Source organism: Monodon monoceros, unplaced genomic scaffold, assembly GCF_005190385.1.
Source record: "Monodon monoceros isolate NGI ecotype Baffin Bay Population unplaced genomic scaffold, NGI_Narwhal_1 Super_Scaffold_15, whole genome shotgun sequence".
NCBI lineage: Eukaryota > Metazoa > Chordata > Mammalia > Artiodactyla > Monodontidae > Monodon > Monodon monoceros.
The window spans coordinates 77,193,406-77,205,812 of NW_021703771.1; the positions used below are offsets into that span (position 1 = coordinate 77,193,406).

General features: G+C 41.7%; 1 protein-coding gene across 1 annotated transcript in view; it reads right to left on the reverse strand.

Annotated features, from left to right (window-relative positions):
- The window catches only part of NOX3 (NADPH oxidase 3), a 57,989-nt gene that overhangs the window by 2,070 nt on the left and 43,512 nt on the right, over positions 1-12,407 (reverse strand). The window contains exon 12 of the mRNA XM_029224019.1: positions 8,883-9,007. Coding sequence (XP_029079852.1) covers positions 8,883-9,007 — 125 coding nt within the window. The remainder of the gene's footprint in view (positions 1-8,882; positions 9,008-12,407) is intronic.

Sequence of the window (12,407 nt, forward strand, 5' to 3'; positions counted from 1 at the left end):
TTGAATGATACATGGGTCAGGCAAAACGCTTCCCAGTGGGGAGTCTGCTGCCCTGAGGCATCCTTGCATCTATATTCAAAGACATTGTTATGGGTGGTGACATTTTTCCATTAGTGTAGGTGTCACCAAAGAGATTGCCCACTGGCCCATTCCCAACAGGCTAAGATTGCCCTTTCGTTGGCAGCCATGGTGACTGTTTGCAGATCGTGAAGATGCTCTTTGATGCTCTGCCTTTAAGGCTCCATTTCAAAGGATTCTGATTGCTGGCTGCCAGCTGTACCACTGGCGTCTGCACCAGTTCACAGTCACCCTGCCTCTTGCGAAGTTGTGGCCTCTACATCACACAGCTGAGTACACACGTTTCTGTGTTTATGGAACTGTCATGGTTACGCAATGACCAAAAAGTCTCACAAAGGCCATTCATTATCTACCTTCCACTAAGGCAGAAAGGCCAGTGGTTCACTAGCTCTCCCTGCATCACTGTCCCCACACATGGCGTTCTTTTGCTTGTCTTGCTTCCCCTCCTCGGCGTTTGTGGTTTCAAGTATGGAGCTTTCTCATCACGAAGGCTTACTGTGAAGCATGGAGCTGAGAAGCCCCACAAAGTGGTTAAGGCACAGATGCGGCAGCATTTTTTTTTTTCTTTTATGAGGCAACGGACAACTGCAACAGAACCCTAATGGGGTTGGTAAAGAAAAAATTCTTCTATAAACTGTAATTATCCACGATTGCTCAGAATGAAAAAAAAAAACGATTCTCTCTAAAAGAAGTATAAAAACACAAGGCATTATTCTTCAGTTTACAGCCTGCAAGCTGCAGAGTTTGCACACCCGGGAGGCACTGGATTAGGGACAACATTAGTGGCATCGATCAGTCTGGGCTGCTGACTTTCATGGGAAAAAGACAAATTTTACACAAGCTGCAAAGATGGTTAACATTAACAGCATTATTTTTAGCTCTGATACACAATAAGGAAAATCCTCCTGTCCCCCTCTTATTTGCTAAATAACTATTGTGCTCTTTTTTTGTGGGCTTGATGCATTTTTCAAAACAGTTCAGCTATGCCATGCCTGAAAGGCAGCCAGAATGTCACCTCCCAGGAGATTTCCGCCCAGCAGGTATATGGGAGAGTGGGTGTGCTTGGGAATAATCCCACCATCTTGCTGGCTTCCCAGGTTTTGCTGCCTTGAGCCCTGCTCTCTTTAAATTGTATGTTTGTTTTTCTGTGTTGGCTTTTATGCTTGGTAAGTTATAACCCTGTAGGGGCAGACCCTAAACCCCATTTAAAAAAAATCAAATTACTTTATGCCCTGAGTGCATTCTGCAAACAAAATCGATAAACAGAAGCTTCCCATGGATTTATGGAGGCTTAGAAAGAAGACAACAAGAGCTACAAGCTCGGTATCAGACAATGGACACAACTTCTGGTTAATCTTTCCTAGAGAATGTTTTTCATTAGAAATGCCTCCAAAAGATTCAACACATAATTATATTTTGTACAACACCTTCTTTTTCATAACCACAGATGATAATTGTGTTGGCCTTTTTTTTTTTTAAACCCATCTCCCAGCTGATTTGTAGCAGCCTGCTCTACTACTTTTCTCTGCATCCTAATTATTCAGTTGCTGATTAGGGGCTACAGGCGTCCCTAATGGTGCTTTGCTCACGGCTGAGGCACTTCTCTAGCTCTTCCCACCAACTCCATCTTCTTTGGCGAGTCAGCACTCTTGTCCTAGCTTCCTCATCCCTCTTGGGGTCCCTTCACTTGCTGAAGCTGGTTACTGCGCTTGGCTCTGAGGAGCACAGATAAAGTTGCTGCCCTTGAGGATGTCACAGTTAAAGAGGGGAGAGAAATGAAAGCAGTTGACTCGTAGTATTGGATCCCTGGGAATGGTAGAGCCATGTTTCTGCCAATCTTGTCCCCTCCCCTTCTGATAAAACACTAAAAAATATACACCTTCACACTGATATACTTCACCCAGAAATATCCAAATATTTTTGCCATATCTAATGATTTGACAGATAATATCACCAAAGAAAATTTGCAGAATAGTGATAAATCCACCCTGTGCTCACCCACCTCCCTATTCCCACCTGCCACAAATGGAATAGTGCCAGTAATTTTCGTTGAATCTTCACTTGATTATAACTGGAGGGCTGGATGCCCTCTGGTGCAAAGGTATATTTACGTATGCTAATAATATCCAGTCATAAGTTTATGGTGGCTTTTTTTTTATTATGAAGCTATAATTTATTTTGTGTGGGATTTCCACTTAAGTCTATTTCTTTGAATATTCTGAACAATTTAGTCATGTAAGGAATGTTTAGGATATCCTTTTAGATAGGCAGACTTGTGTGCTATAATCAGAATGTTAATTTCTTAAAAATATCATTTGAAAACATTTTGCACATATGCACGTACAAATGAGAATTGGAGGGTGTGCACACAAGCAAATGTGGTTCCAGATGGACACATTTACTCGATTTAGTATAAAGGTATTTTTACATTTCTGAAAACAATGGGTGGTCTAAAATACATTCATGCAGCATGGATTAGAAGCTCCCAATCTTATGGTAAGTTGGCACCTTCCTTCACAGTTGGGCTGGGTTGTGCTGTTCTAACAAATGGTAGTATTCTTCTTTATTTTTTCCTTCAAGAGAAAAGAAACGCTTCTACTGAAGTTATGAAGAAAATGGCCAAACCTTCAAAGTTTTTATGGTAATTAGTTGCATAAAGTTTTATGCCTAAAAGGCATGGTGAAGTTATTAGTAGATAAGTCAAAAGTGGCAAACTATAAATATTATGTGAAATGTAAGGTCGAAGATTGAAGTCTTATGGAATCATTTTATTCAATTAATTAAAAACAACTGATCTACAAATCCAGAAGGTTGGGTACACGCATAATGTGTGTTTATCAAAAAAGTAGCTAGATGTGATCAAGATGTATTTATTTGCATTCTGTCTACCTTCTTGGAAACGATTTCCTGATTTTCTGAACATTTGCCAAAAGCTTGGGAACATATTGAGAACATCTACAAAAAATGAAATATAACTTCTATTTTTGTATAAGATGCACATTTCTAAAGATTAATAAGACAGAGGTATCAGGGTATGTATTGTATGTATTTAATTAACCTATTTATTTTAATTAAGACAATAATTTCCATTGTTTTTGTGTTTAGAGTAATTTTCTGTGCTTGTCTAACTTAAAGCAATATACAACAATTGTCACATGTGTGTGAGTTTGGCCGTATCAGTAAAAGACTTACTTTTTACATATCCACTTGCTATTTATTGATCTTCTTTTAAAAATATACTTGTGTTTTTGTAATACAGCTGATACAATTACGAAAATTAATTGCACATAAAAACAACAGAATATACTTTCCTATTTTCTACTCTTGGTCTTTGATCTCTTTTTAATTTTTTCTTTCCCTTTCCTTATTTGTTTTCATTTTGATGCCCATCAATTTGTTTCTCTATTACTGTTATTATTGCAATTTTCTGCTTCCTTTATAGCATGCACTGTTCTCTTTGATCTGCTTCCCTTCAAGCTTTATTTTTCGTGCTGTTTTTCATGTTCTGTAAAAAAAACATTTTTGCCCCTCTTCCCTTTATTCTTTTGATTCAACTCCTTCTTCTTATAACAAGAACAGAGTCCAGCTTTAAGTGAACAGGTAAATGTTTTTAAGAGAGTAGAAGCCCTAAGAATCCTTGGCTTCATGCTGATGAGTAGAAATGGTTGCGAGCCTATTTCCAAGACCCTCAAGGACAAAGAACCTTTTCTGAGGCCACGAACAAATACACCAATTCTTTATGGCTCACCTTTGCCAAAAGATCTGAGCTAATGACAGGACAGACCTGTCTTATAAGAGTAGCCAAGAAGGCTTGGGAGGGAACAAACATCTCCTTGACATAATCAGGGGAAAACATACCGTTTATCTCTTTAATAACCATCTTGAGGAAAATTAATGTGACCTTGTCCTTTGTGCAGAACAGTAATTGAATTGTGTGTTTTATTTATATCTGGACAAAGGCCAGGATATTGAAATACTTCTCAATATTAGATTTTCTTTTTAAAAAATTAGATTCTATTGGCATTCTCTTTCTGAGATTTCTTCATTAAAAGCTCCATTAAACACAAATCTTCTTTACACAGCAGAAAACAAAATTTTAAGGAGGACATTTAAAAGGTCTTTTGGAAGAGCAGTGCTAAGTGTTTTACTGGTGACTCGTATCTTCCCAGGGATCTGGCATTCCATGGATAAAATGATAATTGATCTTTGCCTACACATGTCTGATATTAGTTACATTGAAAGTTGAAGCTATATAACAAGTTGCAGGGTTCTAGAGTCTACATCTATTACAAATACACTATTTTTAGAATTTGGGGCTAGGGAGTACGATATAGAGGCTTAATTCAGCGGCATCCAAATCTTGGGGCCTCCTTCTACTCTGGAAGAGATGAAGTCATCCATTAGGAAGAGAGAGATTCCACAAGTTTTCAGCTGTGCTGAAAGATTCAGCTGGGCTTTAGGTACATGTATGTACTACACTTTGATTATGGCTTTTGAAAAGGAATGAACACACTCCTCACAAGGGCAACGAGAAAAGTGAGAGCTATATAGTTTTCCCGCCTTCAAACTCTTCTGTACTCCTCACTCCCTGAAAAATCAGGCAGACTCACTTTTCAGCATGATGCAGTATAATTTTGGAGACAGTGTGTGTGCAAACTCAGTTCCACTCCTGGTCTCTTGATGCTGTGTTTCTGGTTCACACCTTTCTGAGGGAAGGGAGGTAGTTAAATGGTTTGATCTGAAAGGCCTTCCCACTGGGCTGCAAACTTCATGTGTAACACAAACACAAATGTGAGGAGTCAATGAGGGACAATCATAGCAAAGAGCAGTCTCATCTATAAAAACTTAAAAACCAAGATATATGTGTCCGTGTCAAAGGCCTGCAACGTGGGAACATTCACCCCATGATAATTGAAAACTGAGTGTAAAACATTTATCAGATGAATAGATTTTTTTTTCCAAAAGGAGAAAATACCAATGTGATTGTAACATAGAAGCTTGTAACATTTTGTTAGTTTTCGACCTATAATTTTTAAAGGAAACTGCAGATATAATAATCCAGTCTCTGCCTCTGGACGAGAAGTACTGGATGGGTGTGAGATGAAGGGTGACTTTCAGGGCTCAGAGGAGGCTGGGAGTCTAGGAGCCAGGACTGGGTGTTGAGTAAGGAGCACAGAGGAACTGGATTCTGAGGCTCCAGAAGCCGGGATGGGTTCAAAGCACCACATTTGGACGGATGGAGGGCGAGAATTGGATTCTAGACCAAATGTCAGCAAGAGTCAAGGCAAGAGGTGAAATGAAGCAGCTGGGTTTCAGGAGTGGTGCCTGCAGAGTCCCAAGGCCACCTTCACGGGGCTTGGCCAGCTCTTATAGGGCATCTGAAGCTGAGCCCGAGGTGAGGAAGAGGTAGTGCAGCTGGTCCACTCGTTCCTTCCCTTAATCCTGAAGCCAAAGATTAAGCTTTTCTTGGCTTTTCCCTTTGGAAGTCTTTTATTCTCAGGACAATTCAAGACCAGGAGTAAGTCCCCACAAGCACTCCTTCTGTCTCTTCCCCGGGCTGACACTGGCATGGTGTGGTCAGGGGTTCAGAGTGTCCGCAGTGAACACTGTTTGGGGTCCAGGGTTTCTCCCAAAGGCTGCCTGGGCACAGGGTGCAGAAGGGTTGGCTGGGGGCCTCACAGCGCACGACAGTTTAGGTCAGAGTGAATTCACACCAAGGAAGCCATTGGAATTGGATAGGTTATGAACCTTGGGCAGCCATCTGGTCCCTCCTGCACACCTCCCTCCTCACCAAACCTCCTTCGAATAGCTGGGCCAGGGAAGTCTAACAGATTCAGTGACAATTAATTTTTTTTTTTAAAAAGTAGAATAGCTCTGGCACAAAGAGAATATAAGAAAAAGTATAAAACAGCATCCAAATTGACCAAAAGAGGAATAATATTCACCAGAAAAGTATTCCAGAGAGCAGAAAAATGCTAGGGAACTACAAAAAGTTTAACGAAGCAATAACCTCTGTGAAGGAAGGCCACAAAGCATCAATGCCAGAACTGGGGGGAAAGATGTGAAGACAACAGGGAAATCACAGGAAATGAGAAATTAGTCAGAAATACCTTAGATTTTTGTTTTACTGTTACTGGTTCAATACTGATAAAATGGATAGAAAATAGGTTCTACAGAAGACCTAAACAACATGATTAAATAAAGTAGTGATGAATAATATGTACTGAGCTCCATAACCTGCAAATAGACAATATAATTCCCTATCCTCAAATACTGTGGTTTTTGGAACTCTCATCAATCTATATTTGCTTCTTTCTCCATCTCATCTAGTTTCATGGCCCCAAACACAATTTATATGCTCACACCTTCCAAGCATGTATCTCCAATCTGAACTTCTCCCGTGAACTCCTGACTCATATTCGTCTGCCTACTCAACATCCCTGCCTGGATGTATAACAGGCAACTTAAAGCTAAACATGTTGAGAAACTGGACTCCTGACATCCCATGCCTGCCAACCACTCCTTACAGCTGTCCTCATCTCGGCTGTTGGGAACTCCATTCTAGCTTGGGCCATGTTTCCTATCCAACCCATTAGCAAGTCATGCTGGCTCTACCTTCAAAAAATATCCAGAATCCAAAGGCTTCTCAGTACCTCCACTGTGGCCCCCCCTATCCAGGCCACCTCCTCACTGGCCTCTCCATTTCCATCCAAGGCCCCTTACAATCTCGTCTCTTATAGCAGCCAGAGGGATCCAATTAAACATAAAATGGATGGATTATTTCACTCTTCTGCTCAATCCTTCAAGTAGCTTCCCCTCTCAGAGTAAAATCCAAATAAAATGACCTGTACTATTCCCTAGTTGTCTCTCCTAAATGCCTTCTCCTGCTACTCTTTCATTCAACCGCTGTGTTCCACAACCTCACTGGTCTCTTGGATCACGCCAGGAACAGTGTATCCTGCCTCAGGGCCTTGGCACGTGCTGCCCTTTTGCTCTTTCCCAGTTGTTCATGTGGCACACTCCCTTGCTCCCTCCAGGACTTTCCTCAAATGTGGAAACTATTCTTTAAACAAAGACCATATTAGGACAGGCTACTTTCAAGATTTGTAGATGATTGGGTTCAAAACAAAGACTGATTTAGGCAATATATAATAACAACAACTATTTATATTAGTGCTTGGCCCTTTACAAAGCTCTTCAACATACTATGCACCTTTAGAATATGAAAATAACACTGTGGATGCATAGAATCATTCATGTTTTATAATGAGGCCTTGTCTAAGGTCACATAGCCAGTATCTTCTAGAATCAGCCTTCACTCCTGCCTTATAGTCCCAGAGCAAATGCTCTTCCTCCTCTACATATAATGATAATAATAGTAATAACTAAAATAATAATATTAATGATAGCAGCTGACATTTACTGAACTCAAAGCACTGTTTTAGGCTCTTTATAAGTATTCTCACATTTAATCCTCACAGAAGCCTAGGAGGTAAACAGTTTTATTATTTGCAGTTTACGGAGACGGGGACTAAGTCAGTGCCAGGTTAAATAGCCTGTTCATGGTAAATTGGTGGTAACGGCAGAGGTAGGATTTATACCCAGGCACTAGGACTCCGGTTCCTGGGTCCCTACTACCACCCCAAGTCCCTGCTTGGTTGTAGAGTAGTTTTGTCTGCTTTGCTAGATACAGTTTACAGTCTGGCATAAGTGAGTTCTCCAGTTGAGTAATTAGAGGTCAACTGTGTTCACCCAAGGTTTCTTGAAGGCATAGGGAGTTTAAGAAATAACATCTTGGGCTTCCCTGGTGGCAGAGTGGTTAAGAATCCACCTGCCAGTGCAGGGGACATGGGTTTGATTGCTGGTCCGGGAAGATCTCACATGCTATGGAGCAACTAAGCCTGTGTGCCACAACTACTGAGCCTGTGCTCTAGAGCCCACAAGCCACAACTACTGAGCCCGCGTGCCTAGAGCCTGTGCTCCACAACAAGAGAAGCCACTGCAATAAGAAGCCCGCTCACTGCAACGAACAGTAGCCCCGAGTACCCGCAACTAGAGAAAGCCCGTGTGCAGCAATGAAGACCCAACACAGCCCAAAATAAATAAACTAATTTAAAAAAAGAAAAAGAAATACCATCTTCTGGACCTGGAGATGATCATGCTAAGCGAAGTAAGTCAGAAAGAGAAAGACAAATACCATATGATATCACTTATACGTGGAATCTAAAATACAACACAGATGAACATATCTATGAAACAAAGAGACTCACAGACATAGAGAACAGATGTGTGGTTGTCAAGGGGGAGGGAGGGTGGGGAACGGAAGGACTGGGAGTTTGGGATAAGCAGATGCAAACTCCTATACGAAGGATGGATAAACAACAAGGTCCTACTGTACAGCACAGGGAACTATGTTCAATATCCTGTAATAAACCATAATGGAAAAGAATATAAAAAAGAATATATATATGTATAACTGAGACACTTTGCTGTACAGCAGAAATTAACACAACATTGTAAATCAACTCTACTTCAATAAAATTTAAGAAAAAAGAAATACCATCTTCGATTGGGTTTAAGTGTGAAAAATTTCAATGGAATTGATAATTGTCAGATGTTGTAAACTGCTTAAGCAGAAACACCCCATGACCACCTTTTCTAAGGTGGATGTTTTATCTCTAAACAAGTTGCCCACCGCTGCAGATTAACCAGTTTGTGCCCGAGAGCTTTCCATTCCAGCAGCAATGGAGGCATTGTCTCTCCACGGAGGCTCCCAACAGGCAGAGGAGAGAGAGCTGCCTTACCTGGGGTGACTGTAGGCTACCTGCCGGAACTCGTGATTCCAGTTCGGTCTTCCATAGAAGGTTTTCTGCCTTAATCCCGTAATCACGTCAGTATTTTCATCCCAGTGTAAAGCTATGTGAAAGGCCTAAAGTAAAAATTGTGGTATCAGATGACATTTAGAGGGAAAAGCAAAGGAACCTCTAATAAATGAAGGATGAAGTAATTATGCTCATTTGTAGATTTAATACACAACTTTTTATAGGAAATTCTTTGTAGTCTACCTTGGGCACTATTGAAACAAAGTGCTTTCTATGTGGCTGATGTGCAGAAACGTGAGCCTGGAAAGAAGATTTTTCTTGAAAGGATGAGAGTAATACGGTAAAAAGGGGTAAAGGAAAGCAAGCACTAAGCTACTTCCTTTTTTTTTTTTTTTCTGCCAAATTTCTCAAAAAGTAATCTCTAGCTCTGTCCCCATTCACTTCACAGTAAATCCTGGGGATGTGAGAAGGGCCCTGACAGATTAAAGTGATAGAAAAAGCCCAGGGTGAAGCTGGATTTTACGGTGAGATCTGCCTACTGGAGTGAAACGGTCTGTGTCCAGGTTCAAGTGCTGGGAGGATGTTGAGTCTGGCAGGCAGAGAGGTGGCCAGAACTAGCAAGGGGCATGGCTGGAGCTCTGTGGCCAACGGCTTGCCTTCAAATTACACGAAAGCACCCAGGCATCAAGTGGTCGATAAGTAAGAGTCTGGGGAATAGCCGTGCCTAGTGATGATTTTTTAAGTTGCTATGATTTGTTTCAGCCCATGCTGAACTCTGGTAGGTAAGAAGGATTCTTGCTTCTTACCTCCTGGGATATGTGTCTGCTCTGCTCAGATCCCACCACAGCTCTTGAGCTCATGGGTTTTTACCCTTTGGTGCTTCATTTGCTTACATCCTCTGAGCAGTATGGGTAACAACCCTGCTGGGCCCAACTCTTACCCCACGATCCTGCTGCAAGACTGGCTTCCCCGGCTGGCCTTCACATCAGTCTAGGAAAGCAGCCAGGGGTAGGGAGGCTGCACCCTAACAGGCAGTAGACGGTGGCAGACTTTGGTGGAGTCTCAGATATCCAGGCTGCAGGAAGTTGGCACCAGGCAAGTCTGAGCCTAGGCAGCAGGGCTACTACAGGAACTGAATTTGGGAAGAGGACTCCAGGCAAGAGAGGGAAAACTGGCAAGAGTGGGGCAGGACCCCCTTCTTAGGCAAGTTTTTCAAAGCACGAAATATGAGACAAGAGTTCAGGGATAAGAACGGAGGTGGTAGTTGAGGACAGAGCCTTGAAAACTGGCGGAAGCCGCATTACCAGAACTGGAACTCAGGGTCAGAGTTGTATCGGCCTCCGGATTAGAATGGCAGTGCTGCATCTCCACAGGCTTTTGCTTAACAGTAGGGTGGGCTGGTGCTCTAGAGGAAGCTGGCTCCAGCGGTGGGCAGAATAAGAAGGCAGAGACAGTTGACTCCCTTTTGACTAAGTGCCAAATCTAATGACCAACTCAGGCCTTATTTTCCTTGGCTTCTCCACCATGCGGTTGAACATTGCTTCTTCTTGATTCTATGTGCATTACAAAATCCTAGTTCTTCTATTTCTCTCTGATTCAAGAGAGAAACAGTAGTTGTTATTTTCTTATCATATTCTCCTGTCTTGATATGTAGCTGCCTTCTCAGTCTCTAGCTCAGCTCTCTGCATCTCTTTCGGACCACTACTCCCCAAAGAGCTTCCATTTTCACAATCCAATTAGCATAATCGACAAAGATGAATTCAAACTTTCTCTCCCAAGCCTTCCTCTTCCTGCTTGAGTAGAATTCTGCATCTCAAACTCCCCAAACATACTTTTATGTAGAATTCTTTCTGTTCCTTCAAATTGACCATCATAGCTAAAAATGAATCACCTCACTTTCCAAATAATTTGTGACTTCAAGTTACTTCCACGTACAACTGTTAAGTGATTTCCATAGGCAGGCAGAGTGCTATGAATCGAATGGTACAAAGAAGACAGACAGAAGGTCTCTGCTCTGTGAGGCACTGGTCATTGGAGGGAGAGGCAGACCATGTGCACAATTTCTATGCCCTGATTCAGACCACCACCCTTCTTTACCAGAGACAGAAGCGAAGTGCTCTGGAGAAGTAAGCATGTTACTCTGGTGAAGCCCCAAGTAATTTTGACTAAGAGAACTGGGCAAGGCCTTAGTGGGGACTGGTCTTGAAAGGATGATTCCATGCAGTAGTGCAGCAGGTGGGACAGAGGGCACTGAGTGACATGTCAGGGAAAGGAAACAGGATGAGGGGAGATGGAATTAAGAGAGTCCTTGGTGTGATTGGAGAACATGTATTGTTTGGTGGCTCTGGTGCCAGGGGAAAATGATGGGAATTCTATAGAACAAGTGGGTTTTGCCATCAGGTCAAGAGGGGCCTGGAAATATCTGCTAAGAAGTTTGGGCATTATTCAGTAGAAAAAAGAGTTTTTCCCACTTCCGCCCATGGTACCTTCCAGCTACCAATCACTGATGTTCAAACATTTGGAATTATGTTTGCTCCATATTTCTCAGCCCAGTGTTCAATTAATCTCCAAACCCTGTTGATTTGCCCTTCATAATAATAATAATTTGCCCTTTTCCATCTGTCCCTTCTGTTCTTGTCATTCTGCCACTTTGAGGTTGCTGAATTCAGTTTAGCAATTGGCTGTTTCTAAAACAGCCTCTTGATTCCTGACTGACAGCATGTACCAATTATTTTGTCCTGAAATTTAAGCATCTCAAGAATTTCCAACATGTCATGGCAAAAATTTAAGAACATGTCTATTTTAAATTTGCTCGTATTCAGAAGAAAACTCTCTCTTAACAGCGTACTTTTGGAAGTGGCAGGGATGGGATGGGGTAGAGCTGTGTTGTCACAAAATCAGACAGAGCCTCGGTCTTGCAACTTCCAAGTGACTGGGGTTGCTTAAGTGGACACTTGGGATCGATTCACTTTAGAAGCAGAAGAGCCAGCACAGGACCAGAAAGCAGAAGACAAAGGCTTGTTTGTACTTCACCAAGTAGATCATTAGTCAAAAATCCCACTGAATGTGAAAAAAGTATTTGTTTGGAAAATATAATTAACACTATTTAATTCATGAAGATGTTTCAAGCCTAATTCCCAGGAAACCTCTATTTCAGAGTATCCCAGAGGAATAAATATGTAAGGCCGACTGCAAATAAGACCCTAAAAAATTGTTTAGCTACTGAATTTCAAGCAAGTCTTATTCATTTGCAGAAGCACAGAGTCAAACTACAGTGATGTTCTATAGGGCCAATTTGTGTGTGTGTGTGTGTGTGTGTGTGTGAGAGAGAGAGAGAGAGAGAGAGAGAGAGAGGCTCTCAGGAGTGCATTCATTTGTAAATTTAGTAACTAATGCAAATCTCTGGTTCAAACACACTTTCCTTAAATATCTATAGTAGCTGTCACAGAAGTGCTGATCAGGACATAAATGTCATAACCTAGTAATCACTTCATTGTTAGCGTCCAT